Source organism: Curcuma longa, chromosome 11, assembly GCF_044706935.1.
Source record: "Curcuma longa cultivar G26 ecotype Majalengka, Jawa Barat chromosome 11, ITB_CL_G26_1.1, whole genome shotgun sequence".
Classification (NCBI taxonomy): domain Eukaryota; kingdom Viridiplantae; phylum Streptophyta; class Magnoliopsida; order Zingiberales; family Zingiberaceae; genus Curcuma; species Curcuma longa.
Window position 1 is genome coordinate 21,139,327 of NC_133871.1, and position 16,924 is coordinate 21,156,250.

The following is a 16,924-nucleotide window of genomic DNA, read 5'->3' on the forward strand; positions in this document are numbered from 1 at the left end:
ATATTTATTTAAATTATCTTTTAAACTAAATCATAAATTTAAAAAATATTTTTTTTTAATGCTAGTGTTACTGCGCACCTTCTGATCCACGACGGAGTGCACCAGGCGTCCTAAAACTTCCGTTTACACACCTAAAATTATCTTTTCACACCAAAAATTTAGCTCACTTTCTTTTTTTTTCTTCTGAATCCGTCCTAATTTTAACGATAATAAAAATGAGATATTATTTTGTTTTTATCTAATTTATAAAATATAATTATCAAACCATACAACACTTTCATATTTGTCTACCGTTTTACATTATCAGTTTTAATATTTACACAATGATTTTATCGCCATTGATTGATTTGATGTTCCTGCGTAGACACGTCGATCTCATTCAGAGCTGGGAAAGGAGCCGGGTCATTTTTGGTCGCGGGGCGCAGACGCACTCCAACGGCTCCGCCTTGGGCATGGTCAGCCCCGGCCCTTCGGCCATGTCCAGCTCCTCCCCCGCCACCTTCTCCCACTCAAAGCAGTGAACCAAAGCGGCGAGCGCCACGCCGACGACCCGCAAGGCGAGGCCTTCCCCGGGGCACCTGCGTCGCCCATACCCAAACGGAAGCATCCTCAGCCCGTCGCCCTTCTCCCCGTCTCGAAACCGTTCCGGCCTGAACGCCTCGGGATCCTCCCACACCAAGGGGTCCCTCTGAATGGCCCACGCGTTCACAAGGAGCATGGTGCCGCGAGGGACGGCGTAGCCGGCGACGGTGGCGTCTTGGGTCGACTCGTGGGGCATGAGCAGGGGGGCGACGGGGTAGAGACGGAGGGTCTCGCGGACGACGCAGTCGAGGTAGGGCAGATTGGGGAGGTCGTCTTCCTCCGGCATGCGCCCGGGGCCAATCTCCGCGTCCAGCTCCGCCCTGGCAGTTCGGAGCACGTTGGGGTGGTTCAGCAGAAGGCACATCGCCCATTCGATGGTGAGGGCCGATGTGTCTGTGCCCGCCGACAGCAGAGCCTTCAATCGGAGGGATCAGAGGAGCAATTTGAATCTTCAACAAGTAGGAGAAGTCATTGATTTAGTTAATTGCTTACCGCAACGACGCCTTTAACGATGTCGTCGGTGTAGAATTGGGGATCTCTTTGTTGCAAAGATAGCATAACATCGATCACCGCCGTCTTACCCTCGTTCCCCTTACCGGTCGCCGCCGCCGCGTCTTTGGCATCGCCACCCAATTGACGGCGTTGACGTTCCACAAGTTCCCCAAATAATCGATCCCTCTTTCGCTGGATTTCCAGGAGCTTCCTTTCCGTCGCCCGCCAACCTAACCACCGAAGCCACGGAAGGAAGTCCGCCGCGCACACCACCCCACTCTCCGCGAACGTCTCCTCGATCATCATCCTCAATCGCCGCTGCTCCTCCGCGCGATCCTCGTCAGCCGGCGTCGTCAACAGCCCCATCATCACATCGTACGCAAGATTGAAGAGTCTCGACTTCATCTCCACGCGCCCACAGTCGCGGAAAAGGGCCTTCGCGAGCGATCGGACAGCGGAGGCGCGGGAGGCGGGAGGGCGGACGCCCGGAGGGCGGCCTGGGAGAAGATGTGGACGGCAGCGATGCGACGGAGGTCGCGCCAGAGCGGACCATGGGGCGCCCAGCCAAGGGTTTTGCTGCCGTAGCCGATGATTTTGGCGGCGAGGACGACGGGGCGGCTAGCAAAGGCGAGGTCGTGGCGCGTGAAACACTCCTCGGCAGCGGCAGCGGAGGAGACAAGGAGGACGCGGCGGGATCCGAGTCGGAGGAAGGATACGGGACCGACGGAGGAGGATACTGCTTCGAGGGCGCGGTGGAGGGGGGAATGGGCAAGGAGGTGTAGGTGGCCGATGAGGGGGAGCGCCGGCGGGCTCGGTGGGGGTTTATTGGGGGACGATGTGAACCACCGTCTCGAAAGTGATACGAGTAAGAAGAAGAAGAAGAGGAGGAGGAGGAGGAGATTGGAGAAGGCGGCGGCGCCGTCAGCCATGGTCCGAGTAGTAGATGTGGTTTCAGCAATTTTTCTAATCCTGGTTAGTTTTTTAAATGGCTAAAAAGTGCTAAGATATAATAAAAATAATTCTATAGATAACCTTTGAGCCTTTGTTTATTTGGGTGGACAAAAATAAAAATTGTAAAAAGATTTTTATCATAATTTTTTTTCTATTTACTTAATAGGCATCCGGATGTTATTTTTTTATCCGTTTAAATCGAATGAAAAATAAATTTCTTTTTCCCTTGTGTCATTCTAATTCAATTAAACAATCGAATTCATGTATGTTTCAAATAAATCAAAATTTGGGAGAGTATTATATTCTTTTTAGTATAAAATGGCTGTCATAATTATCAAGCTCAGCATAATTAGTGGAGGCAAACCAGAAGAAGAAGAGACGAGAGTATAAGGTTTATCATTGAAAGTGGCAAAACATGGATGCATACAACTATATCGGCTTACAGTAGCAAAGAAATAGGACAAGGCACAGATAACAATTATTCCAAAACAGAAGAAGAAGAAGAAGAAGAAGAAGAAGAAGAATAATGATAATGGAATTGCGGAACCATAACTATAAAGAATCATCAGCCGGACGATCGAAGACTATGAATGATGCACCATCGAGTTTCCTTCCACCTTGCACTTCTGCTCCCTGGTCCTTAATCAGGCAATAGCAGGCATGTCCTTGAGCCATGCGTCAAGAGGCTTCCCAATGGAGTAGACGATGAACCCAATCTCCCTGAGCTTCTGCGGGTCAACCACGTTGCGGCCGTCGAAGATGAAGGCCGGCTTCTGCATGTTGTCATAGATCTTCTGGTAATCCAACTCCTTGAACTCGTTCCATTCCGTGAGGATACAAACGCCATGTGCCCCCTTGGTGGCTTCGTATGCGTCCCAGGTGACGCTCACCTGCTTCACGGCAGTTGGGCTCGTCGGCTGAAGGTGCACCGGATGATCCCAATCGAACTTGCTCATGGCTATGTCGCGTTGGATCTGGTCCTCCGTCACCTGGGGGTCGTAAATGCTGATCTTGGCTTTGTCCCCCAAGAGACCCTTGCAGACATCAATGGCAGGGGTCTCCCTCGTGTCGCCGGTGTCCTTCTTGAAGGCGAATCCGAGCACGGCGATCTTTTTCCCTGCGACAGTGTTGAACATGGAGGCGACGACGCGGTTCACAAAGCGGCTCTTCTGGTAGTCATTGATCTTAATGACCTGCCTCCAGTAGTTGGCTACCTCCGGTAGGCCATTGCACTCACATATGTAGACGAGATTAAGGATATCTTTCTGGAAACAGGACCCTCCAAATCCGACACTAGCGTTGAGGAATTTAGGGCCGATCCTTGAATCTTTGCCGACAGCATAGGCCACCTCAGAGACATCGGCTCCGGTAGCCTCGCAGAGTGCAGAAATAGCATTAACCGAAGAGATCCTCTGTGCCAAGAAGGCATTCGCTGCCAGCTTCGATAGCTCTGCAGACCACAGGTTGGTCGTTATGATGCGGTCCTCAGGTACCCACTGAGCATAAACGTCTTTCAAGGCTTGAACAGCCTTGCGACCCTCCGGAGTCTCCCGGCCGCCGATGAGAACCCGGTCAGGCTTGAACAGGTCCTCGATGGCCGTACCCTCTGCGAGAAACTCTGGGTTTGAGAGAATCTGATAGTTGATTCCTTTGCTGTTGTGGGTCAAGATCTTCTCGATGGCTTCTGCAGTCTTGACTGGAACTGTGGATTTCTCAACCACAATCTTGTCGGACTTCGAAACGTCGGCGATCATGCGAGCTGCACTTTCCCAGTAGGTAAGGTCGGCGGCCTTTCCTGCTCCGAGGCCGCGAGTCTTTGTGGGAGTGTTCACGGAGACGAAGATGATATCAGCCTCAGCGACATGCTGTTCGACATTGCTACTGAAGAAAAGGTTCTTTCCACGGCACTGCTTGACGACCTCATCAAGGCCTGGCTCGTAAATAGGGAGACGATCGCTGTTCCATGCTGCGATGCGGCTCACCGAGATGTCGACGACGTACACCTCGACGGAGGGGCACTTGAAAGCGATCACTGCCATGGTCGGCCCGCCGACGTAGCCAGCACCAATGCAGCAGATCTTCACCATGTTTCTGGATTGTGAAATTACCTCGACTACCTGCAATTAAGTGACTAAAACCACATAAAGATTCGCTTAAAAAGCAGAAGATCTACAAAACCAAATCAACTAACAGGGCAAACTTCTTGATAAGAATTTCCCAAATCAGTTTCATCACTGAAAATACCACCATGATCTGGATTTGGATCCGGAATAATAAAAATAAGATGCAGATGAAACTGAAACAGATCTAGAAGAAAAGTCTACAAGAGGAAAAAGGGAAGAAGATAGGAGAAACTGAACAGGAATGTTAGTAGAAGCGAAAGCATACAAAATATCAAAAAGATCACCTTGGAGGAGCTCTCAGCCTGACTCTGGCTCCAGCAAATGGTTGATTGAGAGAAGAGATGCTACTGAAGGAGAGGAAGAAGAAACGGTGGTGCAGAAAGAAGGTGGTAGCTCCTCTCCTTAAATACCCGAACTAGCTCATCGAGATCTACTGCCCTGCCCCGCCTTCGAAGAACCAGTCGTGAAAATGGCCAGATTTTACCAGCTTAGTTGGACAGCTCAACACGCTTTGGAGCACCTTCAAGGCTGCCAAATTTATGAAAAGAGAGAGGGGGACCAGGTATTTTATTTAGCTCATGTTCCACCAGAATGCTTAATTCAGAAACAAGGACTCCAAAAATTAGATTACACAAAAATGCTCAACGAAATCAGATCTGATGCCATCCAGGCAAGAATAATTCTTCTATATTCCGGGAAATAAACGTTTTTATTTGTCCAAAATAATAATATTTATACTCTAAAATGAATTAGAAAGGAAACAAAATAACATTATTGGTAAGGGTATTTTCGGTAGAAAAGTACTTCCCTTTGGAAAACTATACGATCATATGCGTAGATCTTTCGCCATATTTGCCAATAATTAGCCTTTGCTATCAAAATCAAAGGAATAAAACATTTAACAATAACAATATTTAAGCTTAGATAGTGTAGGTTATATGGAGCCTCTATATATTACTAATTAACTCTTATTTTATTTTTTCCTATTTTTTCGTATGTATTTATTATAATTTTATATTATACTCTAAGAATATTTATTGATCATTTAAATATAATTTTAATTTTCACTTTAATATTTTTATTTTTTTATCATTTTCATTCACTTTAATATCCTAATTTCTTTCAAACTCCATAATATAACATGCAACTTCATATAAAATAACATATTTAATTATCATTTTATAGAATTTTTCTTTTAATTTTTAGAATAAAATGTATATGAAGAAAATAATAAAAATAAAAAAAACGGATTTAAAAAAGAACTTGATGGGCTATATTACTATCTTTTAAGATTAAAGGTGGATTCTACCGCATCCATCCAGGTAAATCAGAAACCTTTGAATTCAAGGAAGACGGCTATTCCAGACCTAACATTAACATTTAAGTTTCTTCAAGAAAAAAAAATCTACATAAAAAACAGAACTAGTCAAATCCACCGCCACCTTGGTTTCGTAACGTCTAAGTTATTTTGTCGACTACAAGCCAAATCGGAGCCCATGGTTCGTTTAGGCACAATTAAATTATGACAGATTTCAATTTTTACTGAAGTTTAATAACAATTAAGTTACACTTACCAACATCATTCTCGGATATAGTTAAATTTTGAATTACTAATGATATTGAACCGATTCACTCGCAATGATATCTGAATTATATATATATATATATACTGTGCGATCCGTGCTGTGCGACTCCGTGAGCGATACAGCCGACCCCCCACCATCCCCGTCGTCCTCGCCGCGCTGTCCGGCCACCACCAGCCATCGAACCGAGCGCGATCGACACGTTACTCGCCGCGTGTCGGTCGGCGACCAGATTGTGGTCGAAATCCGACGCCGATCCTTCCTCGGCCGGATCTTTAACCGCGATTTGACCGGAAACACTGCCGGCAATGGTGCACGCCGTTTCTGGGTAAATCGCGGTCGGAATCCGACGTCGGTCGACGCGCCGATCGCGCTCGGGTCAGTGGCTGACGGTGGCCAGACGGCGCGGTGAGGGTGGCGGCAACGGTAGGGATCGGGGCGAAACACTGTGTATTCCCATATTTAGATGGTCAAATTTGGCACGATCACGTGATAGATGGTGGATCTCGTGTCACTTACGGGTACACAGGAAATCATCTCGCAGTATATCAAATCTATTATATGTACTAACAAAAATGCTGAGTAAACTAAAAAAGATGGAAGACGAAAAAAATGAAAATTCAAAACATGGGGAAAAAATTTTAGGTGACAGGCTGCTGTCGGTGGCGTTGCTCGACCAAACTGGCTTGTTTGCTTGCTTGCTAGAAATTGAAGGCTCGCCATTCAATTGGCTGATTCCATTCCTAATTTAATTGACTGATGGAGTCCATGCATGTGAAGCATCGGGACACTTCACCAACCTCATTTCTTATTCCATTGTTAGGGAGGAGGACGACTTGAATTTTATCATTTTATTTTATTTGGACTCCAAGAACATGCATGTCGATCGTATAAAAATATAATAAGATAAAATAGGTTTGTTCACATGGAAAAAATGGTACCTTCGTGTGAGATTTTGGACCCATTCACAAGTATCTTGTTGGACATATGCGATTCATAAAGACTTGAAACATTAGTTAGGAATTAAAAATATGAAACATTGCATTGCAATTTGATAAAATATATTAAAGATAAATATATATTATAAAATATTATATAAACTTTTAAAATATTTCAATTCAAACTTAAATCATTATCTATTGAAAATTAAATCTTTAAAAGCCTTTTAGTTGCTAAACATAGAGAACAATTAAAAGAATGAGGACGGAAGGGATGAGTAAAAATATCTGAATGACTAGTAAAAAGAATGAAAAATAAATTAAATAAAAAGAACGGATGAGAAATATGATAAGATGAGGAGAAAGAGTTGAAAATAAATTAAATGAAAAACTATTACTTGAATAAACATTTAGAGAAATTTAAAAGATTTATGTATTAACGATAAAAGGAGCATTAGATTTAAATTATGAAAATAATTTTTTATAATATAAAATAAAATTAGGTATAATAGATCTAACGTGGACCGAAATGACTACGAATCAATTTGATAGAATAATACAAAATGTCCCATAATGAACCTGGATCATTTCCGTCATTAGTTTCCGCACTCTGTTGACTCAAGAGCATGTGTTGAATGGGCTATATGGGCCGGACAAGCCCAAATATCCAATTACACATTAGAAGGCAATTACGAAATTATTGTTTACGATTTCTCAAAAGCAGCATTTTCGACCAATCAGCGAGCGACAGAGCACGCGGGGCCATGGATGAATATATCTACCCAAAAAACCCCTCTCAAAACGTCGCCGTCGTCGCTTCATCCTCCGTCAGCACCGCTGGTTCTTCCCCTTGAATCCGCCTTCGGCGTGGCTGTCTCAGCCACTGACACCTCTCCTGCAGATGCGCCGGTGTGATGGCGGCGCGTGTTGGCGCACCTGGTTTGACTGCTGACCGTATCAGCGAGACAACGACGTGCGCCGGTGTGATCCGATTTGGGCGCGCGCATAGTGTCTCCAAGAGCCGACGGGTTGGTGAATAGTCCGCAGTTGAAAAACATGCTTTTTCCACTAAAAAAGAAAAGAACAAATCGATCCTCACAATTTAATAATTTATGCAAACTTTATCTGTTCAATCTCGAATTCTTGTCTATTTTTTCTTTCTCGCTGAAATAAGAGTACATCGGATCGATCAGTCATAAAGTAGCTAGTGTGGTTTGGTTCAACTCTACTTCATTTCGACCTCTAGGCGGAGTGGGTCGCTGCACAGCTGAGCTAGTTATCGTGGTGATGACACAGCTGAAGTTAAAATGATATGACCAATGTGTATCGCTTAAGCGATTTAGTGAGCACTGGTATTTGTTAAGACATTAAAAATACAAATAACTAATATTTCAGGATACTCTGCAGTTTTAAAATTTATTTGAGTACATTATTTCACTGGAGAAGAATGAGCATCCAAAAGGAAAAATGAAAAAAATACATCAGATCCAGCGAAACCAAATAAAAGAAATTGATCTATTTGTTTGATTTTTTTTTTGTTTTGATTTGTATCTGTTACTGGTTTGAAATAATGATAAATCGATAAAATTGAGCCAAAAAGATAATGATGATGAAGAGATGATAGATTCATTCGATAACTTGGTAAAATCATAATGATCATTAATATGAAAATAATAGAATGGTGGTGATTAACCCCTCAACCTCTGAGATTTTTATGCGAACTTATATGTAACTTCCCTCGTGAATCTTCTCGGGGATGTACTCAGATAAAAATGACAGTGAGTTGGAAGATAATGCTTCAATCTCAAATTTCATACCCTTCTGCAGCATGACCTCTAGCTCCTTCCTGCCACAATTGAATTAAAAGCAAAAATTTAGATATGAATAATATGAAATGGACACGGGTTAAATAATAGGTATAAGAACCAACAAAGGCACACAAAAAAACATAAATGATGGAAGTTTGGTGGAATCCAACCTCCATTGTGGTGCTTCCTTTGACAAATAGCATCTAAGAAGCATTGCTTTAGCTCTCTCCTGGTCTGCAGCGAAGTTTAAACCCATAACTTAGACTTTGTGCAGAGATCTTAACTGAAGTTATAATGTGACAAAAAAATAGTAGTGAAAATGACCATGAGATGTCATTTTGAGAAGACAGCGATCCGGAAGATGATACTTGTCCAAGTCTGAATGAAAGACTCCAACCCAACGTACAGTAGGTACACGCAACAAATTGGCATCATATGCCATTTGCTTCAAGGGAAAAATAGAAAGTCAGGAGTCATTTAGACAGAGACTATAAACTAGTTCAACATTATTCCAGCAGCATCAAGAGTTAGCTGTCTTTGCCCTATCAAGTAAGCATTATGGAATTTGTTTCATATTCTTTATAACCGGGTTTATATCTATGCATATAAAAATAGCACGTAGAAGAGTATGGTCCCATACATAATTTCATATCCCTAATATTGGACTCAACTCAAGTAATTATCTGATTATTGCATGAATAGTTGTTGAAGCGGACATACCATGGAACCAAACCTGTATATGGTTAGTATATCAAAACCATAAGGATCATAATCCACCAGGCAATATACTGGCAAAAGAAGCTTGTCTACAATATGGCGCAAAAACCTGAAACCAAGACGTACCAATCAGCAAAATTTGCATGACAATCGCTACTAAATAAGGTTCCAGAATAAAGAACAAAGCAGCAATTATGTGGATACCTTCTTGTAGAGACATCAGGATATCCTCTTCCCTGATTAAAGTTGCAAAAGTTCGTGATTGGCAATCAACTCAAAGGACGAATGTAATATATTTGAATTCATGTAATTCTGCTCACTGTAATGATAATGCATTGGTTTTTCTCGCAAAATTTATCATTCGCCAAGCGCTGAAACACTAAAGTGATAGCACATTAAAACCAAAAAAAGCAAACCAGAATAGCCTGTTAAGGTAGACAAACAGAGTCAACTGAAAGTCCTGCCTGATTCCTTCTCGACAACAAGAATATATCTGGAAACACTGACAATATCTGCAAAACCAATAGAGCTAATGTTTCGCACTTTCACCACTGATCAATATAACAAGTTTCGTTAGTCCCAATTATTTGGGGTAACTACATGGATCTTATGTCGTGATCATCCATCAAATTCTATACATGGCTATAACATTGAGATTCTTAATTTTTTAACATTAGATTAAATAAACCTTTTTTCTTCCCTCTATTACTCACATCTTCCATTTTGTGGAATCAACTTAATTTAATTATAAAATGTAATGGTATTTTTAACATGTTGATGCTATGTTGAAATAATTTGCCAATTTATCATCAAATAGAGTTACACTTAGTTGTTATTGGCTTACCATCTTTTATTTCATAGTAATTGCTAGCAACTTGATTGAGCTGTGATCTATAGATAGCAACATAAAAGAAGATTACTTACTTCCTCGAATCAGAAGGTTAACACAAAATAGAACAATGTGAATCTAATGCTTGTTACTTGTTAGGAGAAACAGAAAAAAAAAAAAGGAATTAACAATACAAGCAATTTGTGGATTAATTGTAAGCGCCATTTTCAGAAAATACAGCCTGAGAATTATAATTTAACAGAGAACATTTAGAATGCCCATCAAGAAAGAGAAACAAAAGAAGCTAGAAAATATACTGGGTAAGGTATTATTCAGAAATTCAGAAGCACAAGTTCAAGCAATTGGTAAACTAGAAGGTATGCTGCATCTTCAGATATATGGTAAACAAACTAAGAGCCTGATTAATATATTGTGCAGATTATTGCTCAATTTTCTGCCCCTACAAAATATACATCAGAGTTTAGTCTTTTTATTTACATAATAACCTTATATAACTATCTCTCCATTTTGATGGAGTTCTGGACTGAATTTGTCTATTCATCATCTAATTGTGAGATCAGTACCCAAAATATTTGTTTCTCTTTCATCAGTTAGTGGTGAAATTATATCAACTGCCTATACACGTTACATTTTAAACTAACAGACATAAAAAACACCTAAAACCATCATAATGAAACAACATAAAGCAGACTAATGATTGAAGTTCCTTCCAAGTGTTATCTATAAAGGGCAGCCCGGTGCATGAAGCTCCCTCCAATGCGGGATCTCGGAGAAGGGTCTATTATACACAGTTTTATCCTGTTTTGCAAGAGGATATTTTCAAGACTTAAACCCATGACCTGTAGATCACACAATAGCAACTTTCCTATTGCGCCAAGACTCCCCTTCTTCTAAGTGTTATCCATACACCTTCAATTACATCAAGGTATAGCAAAATTTTCATCTAGATTTTATTGTCACTAATATAGCGAATAGAAGAAAGTGTCACAAGAAGATTTATGCCAGCTGATTTCTGTTCACTCAAGATTGAATAATAAATAAGGCATTGTCAAGGTTATATAAAAGAGGGAACAAGTTCAGTGAGAGCTTAGTCTTAGTCATTTACCTTCCACCTCCTCAAGAGACACAGGAATAGAATAGGCCTACAATTCACTAAAATTTTAGTAAGCTAACCAGAGGGCAAAGCCATTATACTTGAGTTAAATGATGCTTACAGTGCTGGGATTGTTTATGCAACAAACCTTCCTACCAGCTTCTGAGAATCTTAACCAGCCCATCACCAATCTGCGAGGAAGAAATTGTTTCTCAGAGAAGCCTATTTTTCCAATTTGAATTGGGTTAAAGCAAACTATATTAGTAGGTTATTCCTCAATAAAATTGCTTAGTGGATGAAATCAAAGGTGCAGCCTCCAGAATAAAGGAACTCGAGTACAGATGATAGGGTATCATGTGGGACCATAGCACAGAAATGTTTATTATGAAGATAATAACTGTCTTAATCAAGGCTGAATGCATTTGCAGTCATGACTAGATACACTCGTACATAATAGCTTCAAAAAAAGGAAAGGATATACTCAAATATTGACTAGTTCAAGTTGTAAGATCTACCCTTTCCCAACAGGCACCTGCAAAAATAAGAACTTACTGTTAATTAAAGCAAACACAATAAATTATAGCAATCTTAATAGTACTTACTTTGATAGTACAGAACTATCATGGAGATATTCAGGCAAAGGGCATTATATTTACATGCGATTGACTTTGTCTAAACGACAAGAAAACTAAGTTCTAATAGTATTATCCAAATAGCTATCAGTTTTTTTGCTGTGGTACCATTATGTCATACCTTAGAAAATATGAAAGACTTCAAATATCATAGTATTAAGTGAAACTTGTCAAAACAGAGTACACATTTCTCAAATATATCATTTTTAAGGAATGTAAATAAGCCACTACCACAATCCCTAAACCTTCAATGTGAATTTGTACAATATCTCACCACATTGAGATGATGACGACTGCACTTCAAAAGAATACAGATGTCATTGATAGCGTGATCAACAGCTGCTTGATCTGTAATGAAACAGAGGACAAAGAAACACACTAAATTCTAAATATAGAATCCAGAAAGTGAAGGTGAAAAACTTGCAAAGATCTTGCTGAAGATACTATTATTCATGTTGGATTAAAAAAAACACCCTGTATTTATTAAGACCATAATGTCTAAAAAGGCTATTTAACCACACAAACAGAAGATTAAGAGTAAGTTTGAATATCAAAGGAAAAATGAATTAATTGCTGGTTAAGTGTGACTTCAATATTTCATGCAATTGTTGTAATTCCAAAACAAGAATCCCATCTCTCAGCTATTAACCTGCAATTGGGCTCTATGAAAAATATTATTGTTAATACATCATTTAGATTTTTTTTCTAATTCTGTTCCAGTGAATTTTCTTTTGATTTCCCTCTGTATACCACACCTTTTTCAAAATAACTACCTGCCACATTTTTAACTCTGATTAATACTACTAGTCTTACAATAAAATGACTGAATTTATCTACCATCTCTGAACATATGATTAAATGGAAAATTACATTTTAGCAATTTCCCAAGTTTAATGTGAATATGGTAAATTCTTGTAATATGAGTTACTTTAACCTCCAGAATTTTTGAAACTTTTGTGCATATTTGCATAACCATAAAAATTTGAGCCTCCAATACAAGTTTGCAACTTGATCATTCAGGTGAATAATCATTTACTAGATAAATCAAATTACTCCAGGCTATGATGAATAATCAAACACTTGCCTAACATCCAATGTACTCAAGATTTTAAAACAAAGTTCAGTGTTAATGTCCTGTGACATGTTCAATACTTGATGAAATTTTTTAAGTTCTAATATTTGAGAACTTAAGCATATCACGCGATTGGAATGAACTATAATTCAAAAACTTTGTAGTGTTCAAAGTGAGTTCTTTAAGTTGTATAGTAAGTACATCATAACAATAGTACAACATAATGCAGTGTTTCTGCCTATGGAACATATTTCTATGAGAAAATCTATGTCAAAATTTAACTTGAATGCAATATTTATCTGTATGATATCAGAGAAAACAATAGTTTTCATTACCAAAATATATTGTTTGGAAACTGATATTCTTGATAATTGAGAAAAATTCATACCTAAGAATACCCCAGGGTGCATGTAGTATATGTCTCTCTTTGATCCATGTTTGTTTTCTTGTAACAATTGTTGTATGATAAGAAGCACCGTAAGCAAGACATCTAATCACAGGACACAAATCTTTGACAGTTGTATTAACTAACCACATTTGATTATGAATAGAGATGAAAATTTTTCATTACCCAGTCTATATGTGTGGCTTTCCTTCTCAAGTGAAATTATTTCCTTACTATTGGGCAAGTCATAGCTACACGTGCTGCAATTTAGAGTGTCAAACAACATAACAGATATAAATATATAATGAGCTAAATATAGAGAGAGATGAGACTAGATGATATATGTAGTATCCTCCCTCAAGAAACAAAAATAAAAGAGAAAAGCATTGGCAGAAACACGACAATCCCTATCATTTCCATCATTTGAATGAAGGGGCAAAATTGTTAGAAAAAGCACTGTGGAAGAAAATGAATTAGTGTTGGGTTGTAGTAAATTCTTTGAAGATAAGATGCAGGCTAAGTGTTGAGGGCATATATGTAATATGATAAAGTGTAGAGGTTTATGTTTAAAAGAAATAATTTATTAATATAGGACAAGTTTTATCCTAATCCTATTCTCTTTCCAAATCTTCTTAGCCATATTGTTCTCTTAGAGCCTTTTATTATGCTCCTATCAGTATGTTGGCCATCCTCCACTATTTTCCACATCCATATTTTCTCGTTTGCTCTCCACTTGCCTTCAAGAACATGCTCCTTTGTCTATTTAGTCTCATCTTATACTCACACAATCCTCCACCACTACTTGAAAAAAGAGTATCACCAATAAAGTTTACCATCACTAATAAGATTTATCAACAGAAAAAATTTCCTTCGGTGATAGTTTTGTGGTTAATTTGCTGATTGGAATATTGACGGATGCTTTTACAACAACAAAAATATTCATCGGACAAAAAAATATTATCGACAAGTAATTCCCATTAGTAATGATCAATACCAACAAAACATTTCCATATGTAAAGTATTTTTTAAAATAAATTTTATTTTAAATATATTTAGAATATTTTCCAAAAATATTTCTATACAAATACGTATATGTATTATAAAATTAATATTTTAAACAATAGTGAATATTTACCACTATAGTTACCATATTAAATATTTATATATCCCATATCATGAAAATAAATAATTTTTATATTTGAAAATATTTTTAATATAATATTTTTAAGTATAATAATATTTTATTTAAAATACTTTTTTGATTGTTGCAATATTTAAATTTTTAGTTCTCGATATTAAATAATGTAAGAGGGAAAATTATAGAGAACATAGGTTCATTACAAAGGAAATATTCATACACAAGTTCAATACAATGAAACACTACATAAAATATTTTAGTATATAGTAACTCAAAAACCTTCTCCATATATGCTTGTAGAATGGTGACTGCCCTCATCTAAACCATGTTAGACATCTGCATCATGAGCTGGAGTCGTATTGTTCAACAAAGTTATAAAACTCCCATCCATCTATCTGCTTACCATGGTAGCTAGTCATTGTATCTCAATGAGTGCTGGATTCGGACCTACTGAGACGGATGTGAATGATATGAGTAATATAGCCGATATCCCAGATGAGGAGGACATTGCTGTGATGTCATAGAAGGAAAAGATAAATATGGAGGATATAAGAGTCTCCCACTATCTGTCTGCAAGGCAAACGTTATGTTCTTTACATAACTATATAGGATCTTTTTGAAAAAGCTATATACTGAAATCAATGGACTAAGATCACAAGAATGAAGGAGGGTGACAAGAATTCATCCTATTTTCATGACTGCAAACAAGCAAAGGAGGAAGAAAGATCTTCAATGCTTCCATTGGTCAACAAATATAGAATTCTTAAAAGAGGCTCCACTATGCAGGCATTCAATGATCATTTTCATGACAGGACAGACCAGCTATATTATCCATCATTCTCAGATCGGTGTTCTCCATCATTCTCCCTACCAAGGCATAGAACAACTTTATAATCAGAAGTCTTTGTCTAAGACGAGCTTCTAGACTTCCTTGTCGCCCTGTTCTCTAAAACTGAGATACTAACAGCTATAAAAATAAGTAGGTAAGCTAGAAAGCCCAAGGCCGAATGGGTTCAATATTCGTACTGTATTCTTGGAATTTATGTAAGAGGGATCTTCTAGTGTAATTTGATGATTTTGATTCAAGGAGTACAGTTGGATTGCTTCACCCAATTATGCATTTCTCTCCTACCTAAGTACAGGGAGTGTGTAGGCAATTTCAGGCCTATTGCTTTGGAGTACCTTCTTGTTAAACTCATATCGGAGGTACTGGTTCTCAGACTCAAAATTATTCTTTCTTGTCTCGGACAGCAATAATCTACATTATTTAGGTCCATGTGGGTATAGTATCACAGGCACTTTCATGTGTGCACAACCAGAAGGTATTTCAACTTAAAATCTTAGATCTCATTTCAGAAACAGGCGAGTTATGGAACATTGACTTCAGAATAGACCGCAGAATCATCTAAAATGGAATAAACGGGAGGGAATAGAAGAATACCATCTTTCCGAAAGATCCAAGCAGTAGTTGCGGTACCGGTCTAGGGCGACGGAAGGAGGTCGATCGTTGCTGAGATCATCAACGAGGGACCGCACAAAGCCTGCAGATGCGAACCAAACAACCAATCTGTAATAGATCAAAGCAAAGTGAAAGATGAAAAGAGCGGAGATTCGCCGGTCTACCTTTGATTCGATGGAGCAGATCGGACGGGCTGGAACTCAAAGTTCTTCCTCCCGCCATTCTTCTTCCTCGCAAGTTGCGACGAGAAGGCTGTATCGCATAAGAATGAGATCAGGGCTAATGATGGGCTCGGCAATAAGGCTGAGTTTATAAGGCTAGGTTGAAGGCCCGGCCCAACTACCAACGCTTACTCTTATAGTCTTATATAATAACAGAAGTACTAATCACACTAGACAACGGTGGGCATAAGTCAATAAAGAACTAAAGTGAAGTGACACGTTGACTCCTAAGAAACAATCGTTTAGAAATTGACAAAAGCCACAAATATAGACCAAAATATCATACCACCTTATGAGGACATATGTTAGGTGAGTGCAAATTCAAAGACCAAAATATCATACCACCTTATGAGGACATATGTTAGGTGAGTGCAAATTCAAATTAAACTAATTAAATAGCGATTACCTTAAGCCCTTTGAAAAATCATGATTTTTTTAAAAAATTATTTTTTAATAATTAATAATAATACAGTGTGTAGGCAGAGTAAGACGGAGAAGAAGAAACTACGCTACGTGAATACGTTAAAAAAGTTCAAACAGTTCTTGGACTTCGTTCCACTGCTTTAGGCCGTTGGGTCCCTCTACACAATCCAGTGCGTTGGCTGATAAAGATGTGCTAGCAAGTAGAAACAAACCCAAGAATGACGATCTTCTTCCTGTAGCAAAACAGCGAAAATATCGTTGTCTTGGGAACTCGGAAGTAAAGATTCAGTGGCGGAGATGATGAGGCTTCTCCAAAGGACATCAGTCTTTTTGAAAGTTCGTCGTCCGCAAAGCAGAGGAGCACATACCATCAACGTCCAATCAGTCGTCGAGCTGCAACTTAAATGGTGGGCACAACTTGTCCTTTCCGCTCAATGAAAGGAAAATATCTTTTTTA

The 16,924-nt window shown here is 39.1% G+C and overlaps 2 protein-coding genes and 1 pseudogene across 3 annotated transcripts; all 3 read right to left on the reverse strand.

Moving 5' to 3' along the window:
- Positions 1-247: 247 nt before the first annotated feature.
- LOC141840754 (cytochrome P450 81Q32-like) lies at positions 248-2,041 on the reverse strand (annotated as a pseudogene).
- Positions 2,042-2,391: 350 nt separating this feature from the next.
- Positions 2,392-4,646, reverse strand: LOC141838677 (UDP-glucose 6-dehydrogenase 5). Of its 2 annotated transcripts, none has more exons than XM_074726221.1 (2): positions 4,433-4,646; positions 2,392-4,142 (listed from the first exon to the last, which is right to left on the reverse strand). In XM_074726221.1, the coding sequence occupies exon 2, from the start codon at positions 4,110-4,112 to the stop codon at positions 2,670-2,672; it is 1,443 nt and encodes a 480-aa protein (XP_074582322.1). In that variant the 5' UTR covers positions 4,113-4,142; positions 4,433-4,646; the 3' UTR covers positions 2,392-2,669. The 2 variants fall into 2 exon arrangements, with proteins under 2 accessions (XP_074582322.1, XP_074582323.1); XM_074726222.1 differs by having other exon boundaries at positions 2,392-4,156; positions 4,433-4,516.
- A 3,644-nt stretch (positions 4,647-8,290) lies between these two features.
- On the reverse strand, positions 8,291-16,045 carry LOC141840584 (meiotic recombination protein SPO11-1). The gene is made up of 15 exons (XM_074728624.1): positions 15,988-16,045; positions 15,806-15,905; positions 13,413-13,486; positions 13,230-13,331; positions 12,044-12,117; positions 11,653-11,669; positions 11,259-11,328; positions 11,150-11,186; positions 9,659-9,706; positions 9,515-9,573; positions 9,399-9,430; positions 9,198-9,303; positions 8,802-8,922; positions 8,648-8,711; positions 8,291-8,515 (listed from the first exon to the last, which is right to left on the reverse strand). Exons 1-15 carry the CDS (start codon positions 16,043-16,045, stop codon positions 8,392-8,394), a joined length of 1,086 nt encoding a protein of 361 aa, XP_074584725.1. The 3' UTR covers positions 8,291-8,391.
- Between the last annotated feature and the right edge of the window lie 879 nt (positions 16,046-16,924).